The 18,926-nt window shown below is 41.9% G+C and overlaps 1 protein-coding gene and 1 pseudogene across 1 annotated transcript in view; one reads left to right on the plus strand and one right to left on the minus strand.

The window, feature by feature from the left end:
• The first annotated feature begins 7,884 nt into the window (after window positions 1-7,884).
• Window positions 7,885-18,926, plus strand: part of LOC148453756 (carbonic anhydrase 6-like) — a 65,087-nt gene continuing 54,045 nt past the window's right edge. The window contains exons 1-2 of the mRNA XM_088461764.1: window positions 7,885-8,112; window positions 8,935-9,117. Of these exons, the coding sequence (XP_088317890.1) occupies window positions 8,034-8,112; window positions 8,935-9,117 (262 nt within the window). The 5' untranslated portion in view covers window positions 7,885-8,033. The remainder of the gene's footprint in view (window positions 8,113-8,934; window positions 9,118-18,926) is intronic.
• Window positions 11,183-11,301, minus strand: LOC148453757 (5S ribosomal RNA; annotated as a pseudogene).

Genomic DNA, 18,926 nt, shown 5'->3' on the forward strand with positions numbered 1-18,926 from the left:
ATTAATATAATTCATTCATATCAATGCTATCGCCAGAGAGAATTATGAGAATGGAGATAGTGGCGGAACTTCATTCTCACCGCCTGGAGGCAATAGACAGTGCACGGCCTAAACTACAAAGACTACAAAGATGCTGGACCAATATCCAGTGCCCTACAGTAGGCTGCTGGCCTCGATATTCTGTGTATAAAAATGTAAGCTAATGTGCTTTTTGTGGTACCGCAGTGTATTATTGATAAAAAATATTGATACATTTTAAGTGGTAGTGCAGTGTATTCATAAAAAATATTGTGACACTGTAAGTGGTAGCGCAGTGTATTATTCATAAAATATATTGTGACACTGTAAATAGTAGCGCAATCATAAAAAATATTGTGACACCGTAAGTGAAAGCGCAGTATATTATTCATAAACAATATTGTGACACTTTAAGTGGTAGCGCAGTGTATTCATAAAAAATATTGTGACATTGTAAGTGGTAGCGCAGTGTATTATTCATAAAAAATATAGTGACACTAAGTGGTAGCATAGTCTATTCATAAAAAATATTGTGACACTGTAAGGGATAGAGCAGTGTATTATTCATAAAAATATTGTGACACTAAGTGTAACCGCAGTGTATTATTCATAAAATATATTGTGACACTGTAAGTGGTAGCACATGGTATTATTCATAAAAATTATTATGACACTAAGTGGAACCGCAGTGTATTATTCATAAAACATATTGTGACACTGTAGGTCATTGATACCGCAGTGTAATATTTAAAATTGGTCCAAATTGACGTGTGTGCTGTACCCCAATTCATTCGTGTTTGTTGATATGGTGAATGATCAGTTGGATACTAGTGCTGGGGCTGCTGCCACTACCACCAGTCATGACTATCCAAGTCCATCTACATCATCTACCAAAACCGATGCCCAAGGGCATACAGGGCTTAAATCAAGGCATCTAAAATCAAAAAAACAATCTTTTACTTTGGTAATGAAAAAAACATCAAAGGGAAAGTTAGCTGCAGAGAGACATAAAATTGGCAATATACCTTTCACCACACGAAGTGGCAAGGAAAGGCTAAGGCCTTTATTTATGACTGGTGTTTCTGCCTCTTATGATGATGTAAGCACAAGTGAACATGCTGACATAGAAATCGAGGATGCTTCTGTAGACATGCACTAGGATGAGGTGTAGCTAATGCTAATAAAGGTTTTGGTGATGAGGATGTTGATGATGATGATGTTGTTGATGAGGATGTTATTGACAAGGATGTTGTTTGTGTAAATCAATCACCAGTGGAAGAAACAGTTGTTGCCCATGACAAGAAAAAGCCCATTGTCATGTCTGGGCATAAGACAAATTAATCCACTTCTTATATGTGGAACTATTTCTACCCAAATCTGGACAATTGTAAAGCCATCTGTACCCTTTGTAAAGCCAGAGTAATTTGAGGTAGGGACCTTAAACATCTAGGAACCTCCTCCCTGTTAAGTCATCTGCAGCGCATCCATCCAAAAAGTTTTTGTAAAATTCAGAAACTTTGGCTAAAAAAGTCACAAGCAGTCCAGCAACAGCTAGCTCCATTCTTTCTGCTAGATTGAAGCACCTGCCTTCTTCAACACCAACACCTTCATCAACAACATCCTTAATTATGAAGCGATTGGTTTGTTTGGACCCACAGAAGACAAGCTACCAATGTGCAGCTAATATTGCTGGCAATGATCTCTACATGCACAAACTGGTTTTACAGAGTCGCCATCATCATCCAATTCCTCACCCTCATCAGTGTCTACATCATCTTTCTTCACACAATATCAACTTGTCCCTGCTGGAATCCACCACTGCAGGTTCCTCTGTAAATTTTTGACGTAATTGGCGGTAAAGGTCTTCCTTGTGGAATTTGTAGTTCATTTTGAGAACATCATCTTTTCCACATTTTGAAGAAGTAGCCTCTGACACCTATCATTGACAAAGTTCCCGGCTGTGCTGAAAACTCTTTCGGAGTACACACTGGAGGGTGGGCAGTTCAAGTACAGCAAAGCTAGTTTGTGCAAGGGCCTCCAAATTGCCTTTTTGCTGTTCCTCCATCTGCTGAAGCATATAAATGGTGGAGATCCACCTTGTAACTACCTCTTGCTTCAGCTTGTGGCAGGGCAAATTCAACATTTCTTGCAGGTGCTGCAACCTTCTACATGCACCTGCTGAATGGTGAAAATGTCCAGAATTTTTTCAGGCCACAGAGAGCATCTCCTGCACGGCTCTGTCATTTTTAAAAAAAATTTGCACTACCAAGTTGATTGCGTATGAAAAACATAGGACGTTGGATTCACCCAGCTGTAATACTTTCACAATATTGATGGCGTTGTCAGAAATCACAAATCCTGAGGAGAGTCCAAGTGAGGTAAGCCATTTTGCAATGACTTCCCTGAGTTTTTCTTAAAGATTGTCAGCGGTATGCCTCTTAATGAAACTGGTGATACACAGAGTAGCCTGCCTCTGAATGAGCTGCTGTTTCTTAGATGCTGCAGTTGGTGCCGCTGAAGGCAATACACCCACCAAGTGGGCTGTTAAAGTCATGTAATCTTACATTTGCTGTTCCACTCATTCCCCATATCTGTGGTTAAGTGGACAGTGGGTACAGCGGCACTTTGGAGGACACTAATTTTTTTTAACATCCCTGTACAGGCTGGGAATTGCTTTTCTAGTGAGTGGAATCTAGATGGGATTTGGTAGCGGGGACAGAACCTCAAATAACTGTCTAAAACCCACTGAATTATTGGTGGATATTGGACACACATGTAATACCAGCATAGCTGTTATGGCATCAGTGATCTGCTGTGCAATAGGGTGACTGCTGTCATACTTGCTCCCCCTTGCAAAGGATTGTTTAACAGTCAATTGTTTTTTCTAAAAACTACTAGTAGTGTTCCTAGTCCCCTTCTGGGTTGAAGATCCACTCTCAGTAGCAGCAGGCATAGCACTCAAGGACTGATGTGAATGATTTAAATATTTTTTGTATTTTTTGTAAATGCCTCCCCTCCTCCCTCATAAATTTGCTTCGAAATAAAAAAAATGAAATTAAATTTACTACTAATCAAACTTTCCTTTCCCTGCCTTTAACTACATACATACTTCAACTCCCTCAGGCCTCTTAAATAATAAACAATATGTTTCCTGATGTGCCATGTTGGAAGTTGAACTGCCACAGCTGTTGCAATCCTTGACATGCGGTTGCTGAATGCCGAAAATGTCCACAAATGTTTATGGCCACAGACTGCATCTCCTGCATGCCCCTTTAATTTAAAAAAAAAATTCTGAAGCTGATTTTGTGGGCAAAACAAGGGACATATTATTCACCCATGCTCTCCCTTCCTCCCTCATAAATTTCCTTCCTTTTCCTGCCTTCAACTACATACATGCTCCATCTCCCTTAGGCCTCTTGATCAATGAAAACACTGCCCACTGCTGCCGCTAGTCAGTAAGCTAGCTTGCTGCAATTTTTGGGTCTAAACTGGATTAAAACTATATTGTGAGCTGTGAGGTGGTCAAAATTGACTGACAATGGTAGGAAATTAATGTTATTGAGGTTAATACTGTAAGAACAAAAAAGGCCATATTATGTGATTTTAGCAATTTTTATACATTTTTTAAAGAAAATACAGATCCAAAACCAAAACACTCAAGAGCAGTTTTGACAAAACCAAATCCATATCCAAAACACAAAGGAGATACAGATTTAAAACCAAAACACGGGGATCGGCGCACATCCCTAATATATTATAAGGGCACGGTCATACCCTTATATTAAGGTGGAATAAAAATTCCGAAGGGGGGTCAGGGTGTTAAAGGGGATACACCTCAAAAGCTATTGGAGATAGCGGGGGGAAATTGGGCACGGACAGGTAGAACTGTCGCTCAGTGCTGCTTGCCAAATTTCAGGGCACAAACATAAAAAATGAGGATTTGGGAGTAATCTAAGGCTCCAACTGTCACTTTTTTCTGACATTCTGAGTTAGGACCAGTTTTCTGCTATTCTCTATGGGGGATTTTTGGGAAAGCATAACTCAGGGTAGGGGGCAAATTTAGACTTGGGGTTTGTTTTATTAGGTAGCTATTGTTCCAGAATAGGGCATTTTTTGGTTCAGGTAATTGAGAAAATTACAGTTTTTAAACTATTACCTCACAAATCCGCCATTATACAGATAGGAAGTTTAAATTCCTTGCGCAGCCTTAGTAGGAGCCTTCAGCAGGTGTACTCACTGTGGCTTCACTTGAGTGCACCAAGATGGCTGAACTCTGCGTTGGTAGCGGGGGCCGGGCCCGGGGGGAAGGAAGCCGGCATTTGCTGTGGCTGGGATGTGGGGGAGAGGGGGTATGGGTTAGCGGTGGTGGAGTGGCGACAGTGCAGGCGGCGGTGTAGCAGGCGTTAGGACCCGGGGGAGGTAGCAGCTCAGATCTGGAATGTCCGTAATACCTGCTTCTTTGTTTAAAAAAGCAAACACAGAAGCACTGACGGGATCAATGGTGAGAACCGAGCGTGCCCTTTTCAAAAATGGTGCCTCAGCGATATTTTTTGAGTCTGGTGGTCAGCTGATGAAGACTTCTGGTTGATCCAGTGGTGCTTCTGGCAGTATTGCTAACCCTAACCCCTAAACCTAACCCTCCCCCTAGTGCAGGGGTGGGCAATAAGTTGCTCTCCAGCTATTGTTGAACTACAAATCCCAGCATGCATTGCAACATTTTTAGCATGGCCGAATAGCAAAACTATGACAGGGTATTTTGGGATGTGTAGTTTTACAATATCTGGGGGGCTGCTTATTGCCAACCCCTACCCTAGTGCCTAAGCCTATCCTCTCCTCCCGCAGCCTAAATGTAACCTCCCCTCCTGCAGCCCAGTGGCGGGCAGGGGCAGGGTGCCATCTGCCCCCCGGGCCAGTACGATTTTACTGTTATGGGGCCGCCAGTTGCGTTAGGCACCCGGGAGCAGTGGCGGATCTGACACTTTTTCAGAGAGTTTCTGACACTATTTTTAATCAAGAGAACAGTGTCAGCGAGGCACTGAAGTGCCTGCAGTGGCATTGACAGTGTTACTACTAATGAGTCTGGCTGACCCATACGCTGAGGCCGGCCGCGGGCTGTAACTAAGGAGGAGGTCCAGCCGTAGCAGAGGAAGGTGACCACTTCTGTTTCCTCCCCTCTGCTTAAGCTCCTCCTCTTTTTGACGCAGCTAATTGCCGCGGCTCCGACGTCACAATCTAGTGACCGGCCCCGGCGCAAAAAGGTTTGGAGGGGCCAAGCCGAAATTGACTGCTGCGGCCGCCCCTCTGTAACCAACAACTTTTAGAAGCCACACTAGTCTCTGCCACAACGGTCACCTAAGAGGAGCAGGAGGCGAGCGTAACAGTAACCGGGCACAAGCAGCAACATGCAGCACTGCCCGCGCTGCACATCAATTGCAGCAGCACCGCTGGGCCTGGCACTTACTATACTCCCCACCCATGAGACAGAGGAAGTAGAAGAGATGACCCTGAGTGACACTGCCTGCATCATCAGTGACAGTCCGCTATGTGTGGTAAGTGACAGTGTATCTCTCTCTCTCCCTATGTATTAAGCACACACATATGTTGAGTGCGCCCCTGCTGTTAGCCATTTGACCGTGAGTGCAATATATATATTATCAGGGCCGGCCCTAGCCCAAATTTTTTGGTAAGCAAGTATATTTTTTGGCGCCCCCCTATGCAGTGCCCCTTTTACAGTGCCACCGATAGTGGTCCCCCCTGTGCAGTGCCCCTTGTGCCCCCAGTAGTATTCCCCTTATATAGTGCCCCCAGTAGTAGTCCCCCTATGCAGTGCCCCCAGTAGTGGTACCCCTATGCAGTGCCCCTTTTACAGTGCCCCCGGTAGTGGTCCCCCCTGCCCTGTGCAGTGCCCCTTGTGCCCCCAGTAGTATTCCCCTTATATAGTGCCCCAGTAGTACTCCCCCCCTATGCAGTGCCCCCAGTAGTGGTACCCACTATGCGGTGCCCTTTATATAGTGTCCACAGTAGTGGCCCCCCTTGTAGTGCCCCTAGTAGTAATCCCCCCTTGTAGTGCCCCCAGTAGTATTCCTCCCCCCTTGTAGTGCCCCCAGTAGTAAGCCCCCCCTTGTAGTGCCCCCAGTAGTATTCCCCCCCCTGTAGTGCCCCCAGTAGTATTACCCTCTGTAGTGTCCCCAGTAGTATTACCCCCTGTAGTTCCCCCAGTAGTATTACCCCCTGTAGTGTCCCCAGTAGTATTACCCCCTGTAGTGCCCCCAGTAGTATTACCCCCTGTAGTGTGCCCAGTAGTATTACCCCCTGTAGTGTCCCCAGTAGTAATCCCCCCTTGTAGTGCCCCCAGTAGTATTACCCCCTGTAGTGTCCCCAGTAGTATTCCCCCCTAGTAATCCCCCCTTGTAGTGCCCCCAGTAGTATTCCCCCCTAGAAATCCCCCCTTGTAGTGCCCCCGCAGTAGAGACGTAATGAAAATTAAGAAAAAAACACTTACCTGAAACCCGCTCCTGGTCCCGCCGCAGATACCAGCTCCTCCATCCGCCGCTTTGCATTATGGGAGTGACGTCACGTCATGACGTCACTCCCATTACCCACTGCGGGAGCCGGAAGATGTCCGGCTCTGGCAGTGGGAGCAGCAGCAGCCGATGAGAGTCTGTCTGACTCTCATCAGCTGCTAAAGCAAACACACAGCTGCCGGCGCCGGCGGCTGTGTGTTTGTGCTGTGTAGCGCTGACCGAACTCCATCCGGTCAGTGCTACACACGCGGTGCAGCTGTGTCACAGAGACACAGTCTGCATCGCGGCCCGCATGGTACGCAGCTGAGACGCCCTTCACTATGTGGCGCCTTACGCAGCTGCGTACCATGCGTAACGGGAGAACTGGCCCTGTATATTATATATGTGTATACATATAAATGTACTGTATACATTTTGTGATAAATTAATTGGGGGTCGAGATGGTGGTGTGTGTGTGTGTGTGTGTCCATTGAACCCACAAAGAAACTAAAAGGCTTCTCTGCACTTTTCTTCAAAGTAAATTTCTAGTGGTAGGCTTTCTCCACCACTAATGCTTGACAAAAGTCTGTTTTAAGTTTAATAATTAGACCACTTTGCACCATTTTTTTGTCCATGATTCACCTGTTAACCGTAACCTAACACTTCAGCCCTTTCACGTTCCTGCATATATATATATTTTATATTCATTCACAGGTTGTTGTTTTATTTTTATATAAAGCCTGGGCCACTTGCTTGTGTTGCCCCCCAGGCTGAAAGTTGCCAGCCAGCCCCTGCTGCAGCCCAACCCTGACCCTCCGCTGCCAGTACGAGCAGATCGACGGCATTTCACATGTCGATATTGTGAACATGTCGATGTTCTGCACATGCCGACATTTTAACAATGTTGACATTATAACTGTTGACATTTTCACTACATCCCTTGTCGATTATTGTGGCACTTTACCAGAACAATGGCAGTAATGGCATCATGTAGATGCCCGCCCCCCATTCAGTTAATAAACACACACACAAGATACACAGTCCAAAGGGCGTGTTCTGCATGTTGAAAATGTGTGTCTCTATAAAAGCAATTATCAGTTGCAGTAGATTTGTGCCAAGTAGAGAACAATGAGATGTAGTGAATATTTGGGTACATAAAGTGAAAACTTGCAGTAGAGCAATGTTTGCTGGGTAAATTAATAATAACACAGGGCAGGATGATGACACAAACTCTACAAACCAGGCTGACAAAACCTGACAAGCTTGTGTGTGTCAATCAATAAAAACCTCAGGGCAGCTGTGCAGTTCATCTAATCTGTAGTTCCTCTGGTGTAAGATAAAAGCACACTGGGGTGTGGGGAGAGGTGGTAGGCCTGTTTGTGAAGTGGGAGGGTGAATCTGGATTCATAGACTTTTTAAATTATTATTTACACATATACAGAGCTGTAGATTAAAAGGTAGATCACAACTCCTACCAAAGGCACATGCACAGCACCAGCTGTGGGGAAAACCATGGCTCTCAATGTGTACCTGCTACTATCTCTTTGTTTTATAGTCTGTAGATCCCATGTGGTAGAATGGACTTACCAAGGTAAGCAGACAATCCTGAGCTTAACATTATAGGTGTGGGACCTTTGTGAAATGATCTCTTGCACTATTATAATGCTGCAGTAAATGTCAAGATGTGATACATTAAGACAATGTATCTTTCATACACTTTAATAGTGAGTTCATTATGCATTGGAGATGATTTGTAGTAGTAGATCTTATGGGAATCTGGAAAGATGCTTTTATAACTAGACTCACTGGTAGCTCTAATGATCAGGTTATCAATGTATTCTCACATGCTTGGATTTTACATCTTTGATACTTAAAGTATTCTAGTATGCTTGGATAACTAGAATTGTACATGTTTTTATGTATGTTGCTGTAGACTTTGCAGTTTGGTTGGTCATAGGTTTTGCTTAACATGCACTGTACCCTTGTTTCATGCTCTAGTTTAATATATTACTCTCCCCTGTACAAAACTGTATGTAAAAAGTGCACTTTTTGACCAGCTGCTTTTTTCTTCTGTGTTGTGTGCTATTTTTTTGTTATGAAAAAAAAATGTACAAAAATTCATAAGGTTGATTATTATGCCTTATGGTAGAAATACAACATTTACTAATGATATTTTGTACATAGGTTTTGAATTAATTTTTTTTACAATGGACTGTGACCGAAAGCTGCTTGTTTCTATTTTAAGCTAGTTTGACAAATTTCAAGTTGAAACCGTTAAACAATATTGATGCAGATTGGTTAAAACAATACTCACAAGTACATCATTTCAGCCAAAGAAAGTTAATGTAACTATGAATCGGGGGTAGTTAAGGTATTTTTTTTTCTTATGACATTGACTATGGATTTTACACAGAAGGAGAAGTGGATGAAGCAAACTGGGGGAAAAAGTATCCCTTGTGTGCAGCAAAGCACCAGTCTCCTATTGATATCCAAAGGAAGAAAGTTGTTCATAATAAGGAACTTGCACCTCTGGAGTTAGAAGGCTATGATGGACCATTGCTTGGGACTTTCAAGGTGTCCAACAATGGTCACTCAGGTAAGTTGGTGACTTTAACTAGCTTTACATGATATAATAGGGTCTTTTGTAAAAACAAGTAATAAGGGTAGTGAGATGAGTTTAGGCCCCCATACATCAGACGGATCACTGCGATCCAGAGATGGCAGATCGGTGAAATCCAAAATGTTGGATTTCACAGATTTGCCGATCATGATCGTGATTGGCAGATGACTGACATTTTACATGTAGAATTTCACTGATCATGTGACGAATCGCGGAACACCGATATTCGCCGGTCGGCATTTCCAACCGGCGGATCGGTGTTTCCCGATCGCCGCAATCCATCTGATGTATGGGGGCCTTTACATCTTTCTAATGTGTTTGAAATGTGAAGTTTATAAAGTTACATACAAGATTATAACATGTCACTGCTATATTAAATGTATATTTGTAAAAGTAGATTCAGCCTTTGTCTTCCCAGTTGTGTTGACCATGTAAATTTATGATTGGGTGGAGTGTACAATAACTTAGTAACTAGATAACTTATTAAAGGTGCAGGATATTGGGATAATTCAGCATGTTGTACTCCGTATGTAGATGTTGGGTCAGAATGAGTAAATACATCTTAGGGGTCTATGTACTAATAATAGCGGCACTACCACGATTATTATGTATCTATCTCGCCGGGAATATTTACATTTTTAATGAAAATATCCCGGCTATGTACCAAGGGGAGCTTGCAGGGACAGTGGTTGTGGTAACCAATGTCCTTGCTGAGTTATATCCCCAGCATTTAGATTTCTTTCACAGAAATGAAAGACTTCCCGGGGGAAGCTGACACTGCGCATGTGCACAGTGACCGCTTCCGGGGGCTGTGGGGGAGAGAGAAAGATTTCTCTCCTGCACCTGGAGCCCCCATAGGCTTACAGTAGTTTACACCATCTGAAGATGGTGTAAACTACCAGGGCTAAACTCCGAAAAGCTTTGCTTTTTGGAGTTTAATACATAGGGGCTGAACGTAGTCCCCATTGATGATAATGGGGACTACGATCTCCAGCACTAATTAGCACTCCTGCAATGTGCTATTAGTACATAGGAGCAATACATAAATAATGCAGAAACTGCAGTTTCTGCATAAATTTATGTAAATATAAGCTTGATATATAGGCTCCTTAGTCCCTTTTTAATGTCCACTTTACACAGATGTGCAAGTCAACAGTTACTAAGGTGCATGTTTATCACAGGGCCCTATTGCTGGCAAAAAAACAATATTTTCTCAGGTGACTGTTGTTGTACAACTCCTCAATATGCATACCTGCCAATATTGGGCAAATGCTTATCAGATTGGGGTCTATGACCATATTGTAGGTGCAGCCATGCCTCTAGTTGTTGTTGTCACATCTCCAGTGGGTCTTTTTACAAGTGAAACTCCTTTTACAGTATTCTATTGCCAATGTAAGCTTTCTCCAGCTCTGTGAGGTGGGTGAATAACTATTACATCAAATAAAAATGATCAATGTCTCTGCTTGGTCATAAATGGGACCATTAGTCCTTGTCACTGAATAAAGATATTCTTAATCCACAATGTACACTAAAAATAATGGGCCTATGTACTAAGCTTTGGAGAGAGAAAGTGGACAGAGATAAAGTATCAACTAATCGGCTCCTAATTGCATGTTACAGGTGGTGTTTGAAAAATTAGATACACAAAAAGAGAGAAAAAGAAGGGCTAATTGTTGGGGCACTCTTATGTAATATTATTTAGTGTGAGTATAAAATAAAATAACTTTAATTTGGGTATCTTTAAAAATTGCATAGGGACCCATGCTGCACAAACATTTAATAACACATAGACAAATTGATAATTGTAAAATAAGTATTACATTTATAAGATGGTGAAAATATTTGGAAAGAAGGTAACAAATCTCCTGTAGTTTAATATAATCCTTAAATCATTACGATGTGGGTTATATACAGGCAGAAGAGTACCTAATTATCCCCAGACATGTACCAGCACCATGGTAAGTTATGGATCAGAAGGAATAAACAAAGATAGATGAACCTCTTCTGTGTCACCACTGTATCCCAATACACATTATTATTCAACCTACAATACCTGGTATTCCCTGGTGGTCTCCCATCCAAGTACTAACCAAGCCCAATACTGTATAGCTTCCAAGATCAGACGAGATTGGTCGCATACAGTCTGGTATGGTTGCAGGTATGTGAAAATTCGGGGGAAAGGTGAAATGCCCAGGTAAACACAAAAATTAGGTAATTGTAGGACTTCCCAATGGAAGAGTCCACTTTGTTAAATTTGCACAATTCGAGGAAAAGTATTTGCATGGGCATACTTTAATTGATCCGCAATGCATACAACATGGGTGTTAAATCAGTCAGATTTACTCAATGGTATCACGAAAAATAGTATTGTATAATTGTAGATAGTGGTTTCAGCAATTTAATTATATTACTATATACCGTATATTTATACGTAGGTGCTTAAAAACTCCAAAAGGGGTATATTATATACCTAAAAATCCTGGCTGCAATAGGATTGTCTGAAAAATAGCTAACCATTCAGAATGTCAGAGTAAGTAAAACTTGCTATTGTTAACAGATGTTTAAGCGGCTAATAAGAAAATAACAGTGACCATCTTAATCTTGACGCTGAGTGTGTATAATACTCTTTACATTTAAAGGCTATAACATCAGTGGTAATCCGGCATTTACAACGTCTTTTATGCAGATCAGCATGGTAGCATGTAGAGGGTTAAATACCCTTTCAGTCATATCATATGCTAAGCTACACCATGCATATTAAACGTATAGTGAACAAGCTGAGAATCAAATATTCAAAACAAAAAAATATAATTAACAGGCAGCCCATGCACTGTAATATAGTATAATAGCTTAAACTGGCAAGACGGTCAGTAAGCTGCTGCGAATAGATAATCTCGTCTGATCTTGGAAGCTATACAGTATTGGGCTTGATTAGTACTTGGATGGGAGACCGCCAGGGAATACCAGGTATTATAGGTTGAATAATAAGGTGTATTGGGATACAGTGGAGACACAGTAGAGGGTTCATATATCTTTGTTTATTCCTTCTTTCCAAATATTTGTGCCATCTTATAAATGCAATACTTATTTTAAAATTATTAATTTATCTATGTGTTATTAAATGTTTGTGCAGCACGGGTCCCTATGCAATTTTTAAATCTACCCAAATAAGTTATGTAATATTTAGTGTGAGTATAAAATAAAATATAAGTGCCCCAACAATTAGCCCATCTTTTGCTCTCTTTTTTTTTTTTTTTTTGTGTATATAATTGTACATTTGTACTATGGGAGCACCACCGACGCTTTACAATAATCTATCAGGATAAAGACGTTATAACTTGGTTGGTTTATATCTACAGGGTATAATAAAACCGGTTCTGTGCGGAATCTCTTCTCCTTTCTCCAGTACAGGTGTTTGAAAAATGACAGGAGCGAGGGTAATTTATCTCTCTCCACTTTCTTTCTCCAAGGCTTAATACAATTGTTGGGAGGCTTCCAGCGAAGTCTTGCATGACTCATACCCGTGTAATACTGTAAATTAATATTTTATAAAACTCCATGTACAGTAGGAATCATAGAAAAGTAGACTTTTATTTTATTTTTTTATTAAAGGTACATTTTATTTCTTAGAAATCAATAGAAAGAGAGAACAAAGGAAGACAGCAGGGAGAGGGGAGTATTACAGCCACAGTATGCTTTTATCCAGAGGGAGGGGGGGGGGGGTTGGTGGCTGTATGCCGCAGATCCCTCCCATACCTGTTCCCGCTAGCATCATGTTTCCATAGAGATTTTCAGAAAGATGGCACATGCACAGAGCCAAGAAAAGGCGTTGGAACAGTGCCTCTGCTAACTCTTGTGCGGAGCCATCACCAGAAGATGGTGATGGCTCCGCACAAGAGTGTATGAGTGTAGGTAGGGCACCGCACGGGCAGTCACAATGGTTGATCTTGACGATGGACATGGTACTGCATTTAACTTTAAACTTTAAGCCCGTTCTTCATGCGTTTATATTTGGTGTATATTTCTGGAAATTGCAATTGTATTTAAACCTGAATAATCTCTTGTGTTTTTTTATTTTCTTCCAAGGCATAACAGTGTTGGGTTTGTCAATTTGTGACTGCAAATCTAACAATTGAATTGGCCACAAACTTAAACTACAAATCAGGTTGTAATAGCACAATTTTTACCCATACAGCAATAAGAACCATTAAAGCCAAAATACATATTCCCTTACTTCCCTTTCAGCATTTTAGTAAGCGCACAAATCTCTTACATCTGTCTACCCTATTGAGTACCTATTAGCCCCACACCCAGTCACCTGCACAGTGTTGCAGTTGTCAACTAATAATAATAATGTTGCAGCACTTTCCCAGTCAGTGCGGCTACACTGGAAGTACGGATGGAGGGTAAGGGGGTTTCAGGTCGATAGAAGAACCTATACAAGCCTTAATCCAGCCATGCAGAGTATATCTTGTTTTGATGTTTGATCATTTGCATCACAACAGGGGGGGCTGCTTACCCGCACCAGGTGTCACTCAGAGGGGTTGACTCAAAGCTGGCTCCTTCTCAGTGACCGGGAGCTGGGCACTGCGCTGTGATGTTGTGCAGCTCCCGGTTACTGAGGAGGAGTCGGCGGGAGTGCTGGGCATGTCCCAGTGTAAGTGTGTGTCATGAGACCATTCCCCTTTTTGGACGAGAACACCTTTAACGCGTACAGAGGGTCTATTTTGCGCATTGGGTGTCACTACTCCAGTGATGCCACTGTGTCTGAATACTCCTGACGCACGTTGAAATTATGAATTTCTGATCGGTGAAGGAAGAGAAGGGGGGAGAAGAGGGTCGCACCAAGAAAATATCTATACAAAATCACCCTATTTTAGATATCGCATTGATACTCAAATTTTATCAATACTTATTCTTGTAGGGGTGCTACTCCAGGACAGATCAATATTCACATAAAAAAATGAAAACAAAGAATCCCATATGAGTGCACATTGTCTTGCAATCTATTAAATTAAAACCTAACCTTTATTATTGTTGTTCACTACAGTGGTTACTTAAAACACAGCAAAATAAAGAACAAAAAAAAAAAAAAAAAAATACTCATTAAAATAATCTAAAATCTACAGTTGTGCTCAATCCAGTGTCATTTATACACGTAATAGTGTTATCGCGTATGTGTCCAAGTCTGTATCAATTAAATACAAAGTGACATACCCACTGATGTCTCAATCTTCAATAATAGTCTTTGAATATATAGTGAATTAGATGCCTATGGAATATTTATTTATTTTTTAAATCTTTTTATTAATTCTGAAGCACAAGTATCAGATATGCTGGGCATACACTGCCAGATAAAATGTCTGTCAGACCGACAGACATTTTATCTGGCTGGCTGCCAGCTGCAGATGTCCGCGGCATACACTGTGAGAGAAATCTCAGTGTATAGCCCGACATCCGCGCTCCGCCCCCGGGGGAGGAGACATTTCCCTGTTCCTTCCATAGGAAGGAACACAGGAAATGTCTGTCTGTCGGCCGCGCTGGGCATACACTGCCCGATGCGGCCGACAGTTTCCCGGGTAAATATCGCATCGGACGGGCATGCTGGACAATCCAGCATGCCCGACCGAGCAATATTTAACCCTCGGTCGCCCGCATACACGCTGCAATTATCGCGGCGATCCGCCGATATCGGGCAGATCGTCCCGATAATTGCAGAGTGTATGGCCAGCATAAGTAAAACTGTCAACAATTTTGCAAGGCATACAAAAACAAATATACAGCCACGACACAATGAATGAGTTACATTGACAAAGTACAACAATAGAGCTTGATACAGTATGTACAGTACAGCAACATTCGGTTTGTAGTACAGAAGATAAAAAGGGACAAAAGTATAAATTAAAGGTACTGCAGACGAACAGTACCAGAGCAGAAGTGCTTCAGAATAACGCTTTTTCTTAATTTTCTCAACCAATGAACTAACCTAGTGTGCCAGGGATTACACCGACACACCAGATAAATTAAAACAATTCAAACTGGATGCACCAGAGATCACGTTTTCATACCAGAACAATCTAAACAGTGTGGGTTGATTGGTATAAATTATCCCAGAAGTGTACAAAAACATAACAAAAAGATGTTGAAAACACCAAATGCAATATATAGGCTAAGAATATCAATGTACTGTAACAGTGTGGAATTAAGATGTGTATTTGTAAGCCTCAGTACTGTATATCATGCTGTCGTAATCGTCTCAGTCAATTAACTAACATAAAACACCAGGGATAATGTTGGTTCCCCAAGATAACCTAAGTGGCTCGCATAGTGACCAATAGTAATGATAGGGAGGCATCTACTAATCACTTTGAAGTGGGAAATACTAATTATTTAGAGATAGAAATGTGTCCCCATTAAATTATAGAGTCAGAAAGGCGGAATAATATATGTGACCCTGAAAGCAGTAATAAAGACATCAAGTAAACACTTATGTAATAAAACCTAGGAGGCCAGCGAAAAGGTATAAAGTTAGCTCTGTAATGATTTGCCTTTCCTTTCTGGTATATAAACACACAGCAGTCCTATGGGTAAAGGAGAGATTATAATGTAGGTACCAATAAAACAAAACTTGTAATCGCTGTGTATCCTCCAGTTGGATAAAGAATGGGCAGTGTACAGTAGGTATGTACCCAAATCAATATGTGGAGCTTGATTTTCAAGAAGGGAGTCAGGATTTGCCGCAAGACTAAAATATTCAACCCAGTGGGCAGATGATGCAGGGGCAGTAATAGAGACAGTAGTCTAAGAAATATGCGTAGGCATAGGGCCAACAGCCTCAGTTCTAAGGCTAGAATAGGTTGGGTCCCCAATCTCAAAATCACTTTGTAACTGAATTTGAGTAGTCTGAGAGGAAGCCAGGTCATTCATAACAATAGTCACTGTCTAAAAGAGACATCAAACGATTAAATCTGCTTTCTATGTAGGGTAATAAGATCTTTGATAACTCGAGCGCCAACTGAGTGGCGAGAGCTTCAGTGTCAGACACTGAGTACATGACCTTCACCGCTGGTGAGACAGAGGAGAGGGAAGTTAGTGAGGGGCTCATGTCCAATTCAGAATTCCCATACATGAACATATTACAAAATGCAGTGTAACATATATAACACTATAGATACAGCTGTATAACGGAAGTGAATATATACAGTATACCAGAAATATACATCAATAGGTATCAGTGATGTACAGGTGCAATGAAAATTTGTATAAGATGCTATGTCAAATAAATTTTACTATACAGAATAGTTGCAGATATAGAAAGCGCAGAAATATTTAGTCAGCAGCAGTCACCACTAACAGCTTCAGCACCAGTATACTAAAACAAGGAAGAGGGACAACAGAACAAATAGCCACCATCACTGCACCAGCATCCCTAAGACAATCCACTTCTAATAATTTCCAGTTAGTGTCCAGAGCAGAGGATCAGTGAATATGAGGGTGCAGATAGAGACACGAATGTCAGCTCCAATGTACCAAAAGACGCAGCGCCTCACCTAACAAGAGTCCCAGGGACAAGATGATCGGCACCTGTAGTCCGGCCCTGGTCTTTGATAGGAGCCAGGTATCCAGCCGAATTCCGATGATATGTCCCTGGCAGGGTCAGGAGAAAAAGCACCACTTTGCTCTATGGCAATGATTTGGCAGGGGGACACAGGGAGGAATGCTAAGCTCAGTGGAAGATCAGCGAAGGCAGCAGTATAAAGTAGAAAAGTGCAAGTATTTATCCTAGTCCACCCCTACAGAGGTCAGGTCACTGCAGATAAATCAACTATCCCAGACAGGAAGAGATACAGGAGTCTTTGGCAGTGACGCAGTCAGTGATTTCAAAGAAAACGGGAGCTTCACAGGTCAAACTACGGGACCCGGGTCCTGTGGCAATGGGAGGAATTGTCACGCGAGGTCCCCAGATGCACCTCGTCAGAAATAGCTGCAGACAGGAATCAATACAGCTATCGGGGGTCCATAGGCAAGGGTGAGTATAAAGTTGCAATGACTGGAGAGGCAGAAGAATTTCTCACTCTCTCAATTTTCGTGCCCTAAAAAATAGCTGCGGGCGGTCATGTGCGCCTGAAACTATGCAGGCTCGACTCCAGTGGATAGTAAGTGGCTCCAGACCCGATACCTGGATTAAAATCTGCACCAATGTTTAGGTGTAGTAGTTCTCAGCTGTTTAGAGTAATTACTGGGGTAAATATGCACTTGAAGAGCTGATTTAACAGGGGCAGGAGCCCATATAAAAAGCGGCCACTCTGGGTGCCCTGCCCACCGGAAGTCCGGAATATTTATTATAAGGCAATTTATTTGATGATTTTAATTTTTGCTCAGTGTAACCTGTTGAGACCTATATCACTTCAATAAAAACATGATATGCTCTTCAATGTTACAAAGTTATTGGTAAAGTGATAATTTTAACACTAAGGGCTTTATTTATTAACATTATTTTTACTAAAATAAAGTGAAAAAGGGTGTTTTCACACCATTTTCACATTATTTTAGTATCACCAAAAGTTACTAAAGGGCAATTGGAGTAGAATTCGTAAAATTCTACTCCAAACCCTAATTATCACTTATTTTTAGTAAGCAGATTGCATTTCCCCTAATTGTAATAGGAAATGTGATCTGGCCAAAGTTACTAAAAATAAATTGTGAAAAAATACCAGGGGAAAGCCCTGTGATAATAACTCCACCTGGAGGTGGCATTATCCAAGGTCTTCCACGGTTACCGGACTTCTGCTCTAACAGGCAGAGCAGAGCCCGGAGCCAGCCCCAGTGATCAGCTCTGTGGTCTAAACAGACCACATGCTGATACACTGGAAAGAAAAAAATGTAGTTAAAAAAAAAACAACTTACCAGAGAGTGGGGCTCCGGTGATGTCCTCCCTCCGGTCAGCTGGTCTCCCATCTTGCACTGGGACCCAGTCATCAGCTGACCGGGTCCCAGTGCAGGATGGGATGTCAGCTGACTGGAGCCAAGGATGACATCATCGGAGCACCGATCACCGGAGGTAAGTGTAATAAAGGGAGGGGGATTCGGGGGGGAGAGGAAGGGTCATGGGGGGTGCGATGGCGGGGCTTAGCGGCCGGTCGGCGCATGCACAGGCACTTGTCAAAGGTATTTTTTGCAAAAATACCATAAGTGTGCGGAGGGGATTCGCAGTTACAAACAAACGAATTCAGTCGGTAATATATCACAGTACAATCTGCATTCAAAATGCGAATTGTAGTAAATAGAGCCCTAAATAACCATGCTTCCAAATATAGGACAAACTTATGGTATTTTAATAACTCATGTGTACCACAATAGTCAGGTGATATATAGGTCTCAGGTTGTACATATATTTCATTAAGTGTCTTCAGTTTTTATTTCACTTACATAGCATTCAAAATATTCATTTGATTTACTTTGATCAGATTGTTTAATTGGTTCTGTTTTCACATTTATAACTCCCATACAACACTGACACAGCTCCTTATCGTCCTTTCACTATGGGGCTGTTAGGATAGACAGTAAAGATAAGCAGCTGACTGCTAATACACTTTCTCTCACGGAGCTGTCAGCGTGCCTATCACTCGAACTGTTGGCATGAGCAGCAAGGTAATAACTGCTCGTATTCTTTTCAATACTAACAAAACACAGAACTTAATGGTTTCCTCCTGGAACTCCTTAATGTTGTTCTGACAAAGAACTACTTCACTTTCAATGAGAAGTTCTATCTACAAGTGTGGGGA

The sequence above is a fragment of the Taudactylus pleione genome, unplaced genomic scaffold (assembly GCF_031769625.1).
Source record: "Taudactylus pleione unplaced genomic scaffold, aTauple2 ptg001093l, whole genome shotgun sequence".
NCBI classification, from domain to species: domain Eukaryota; kingdom Metazoa; phylum Chordata; class Amphibia; order Anura; family Myobatrachidae; genus Taudactylus; species Taudactylus pleione.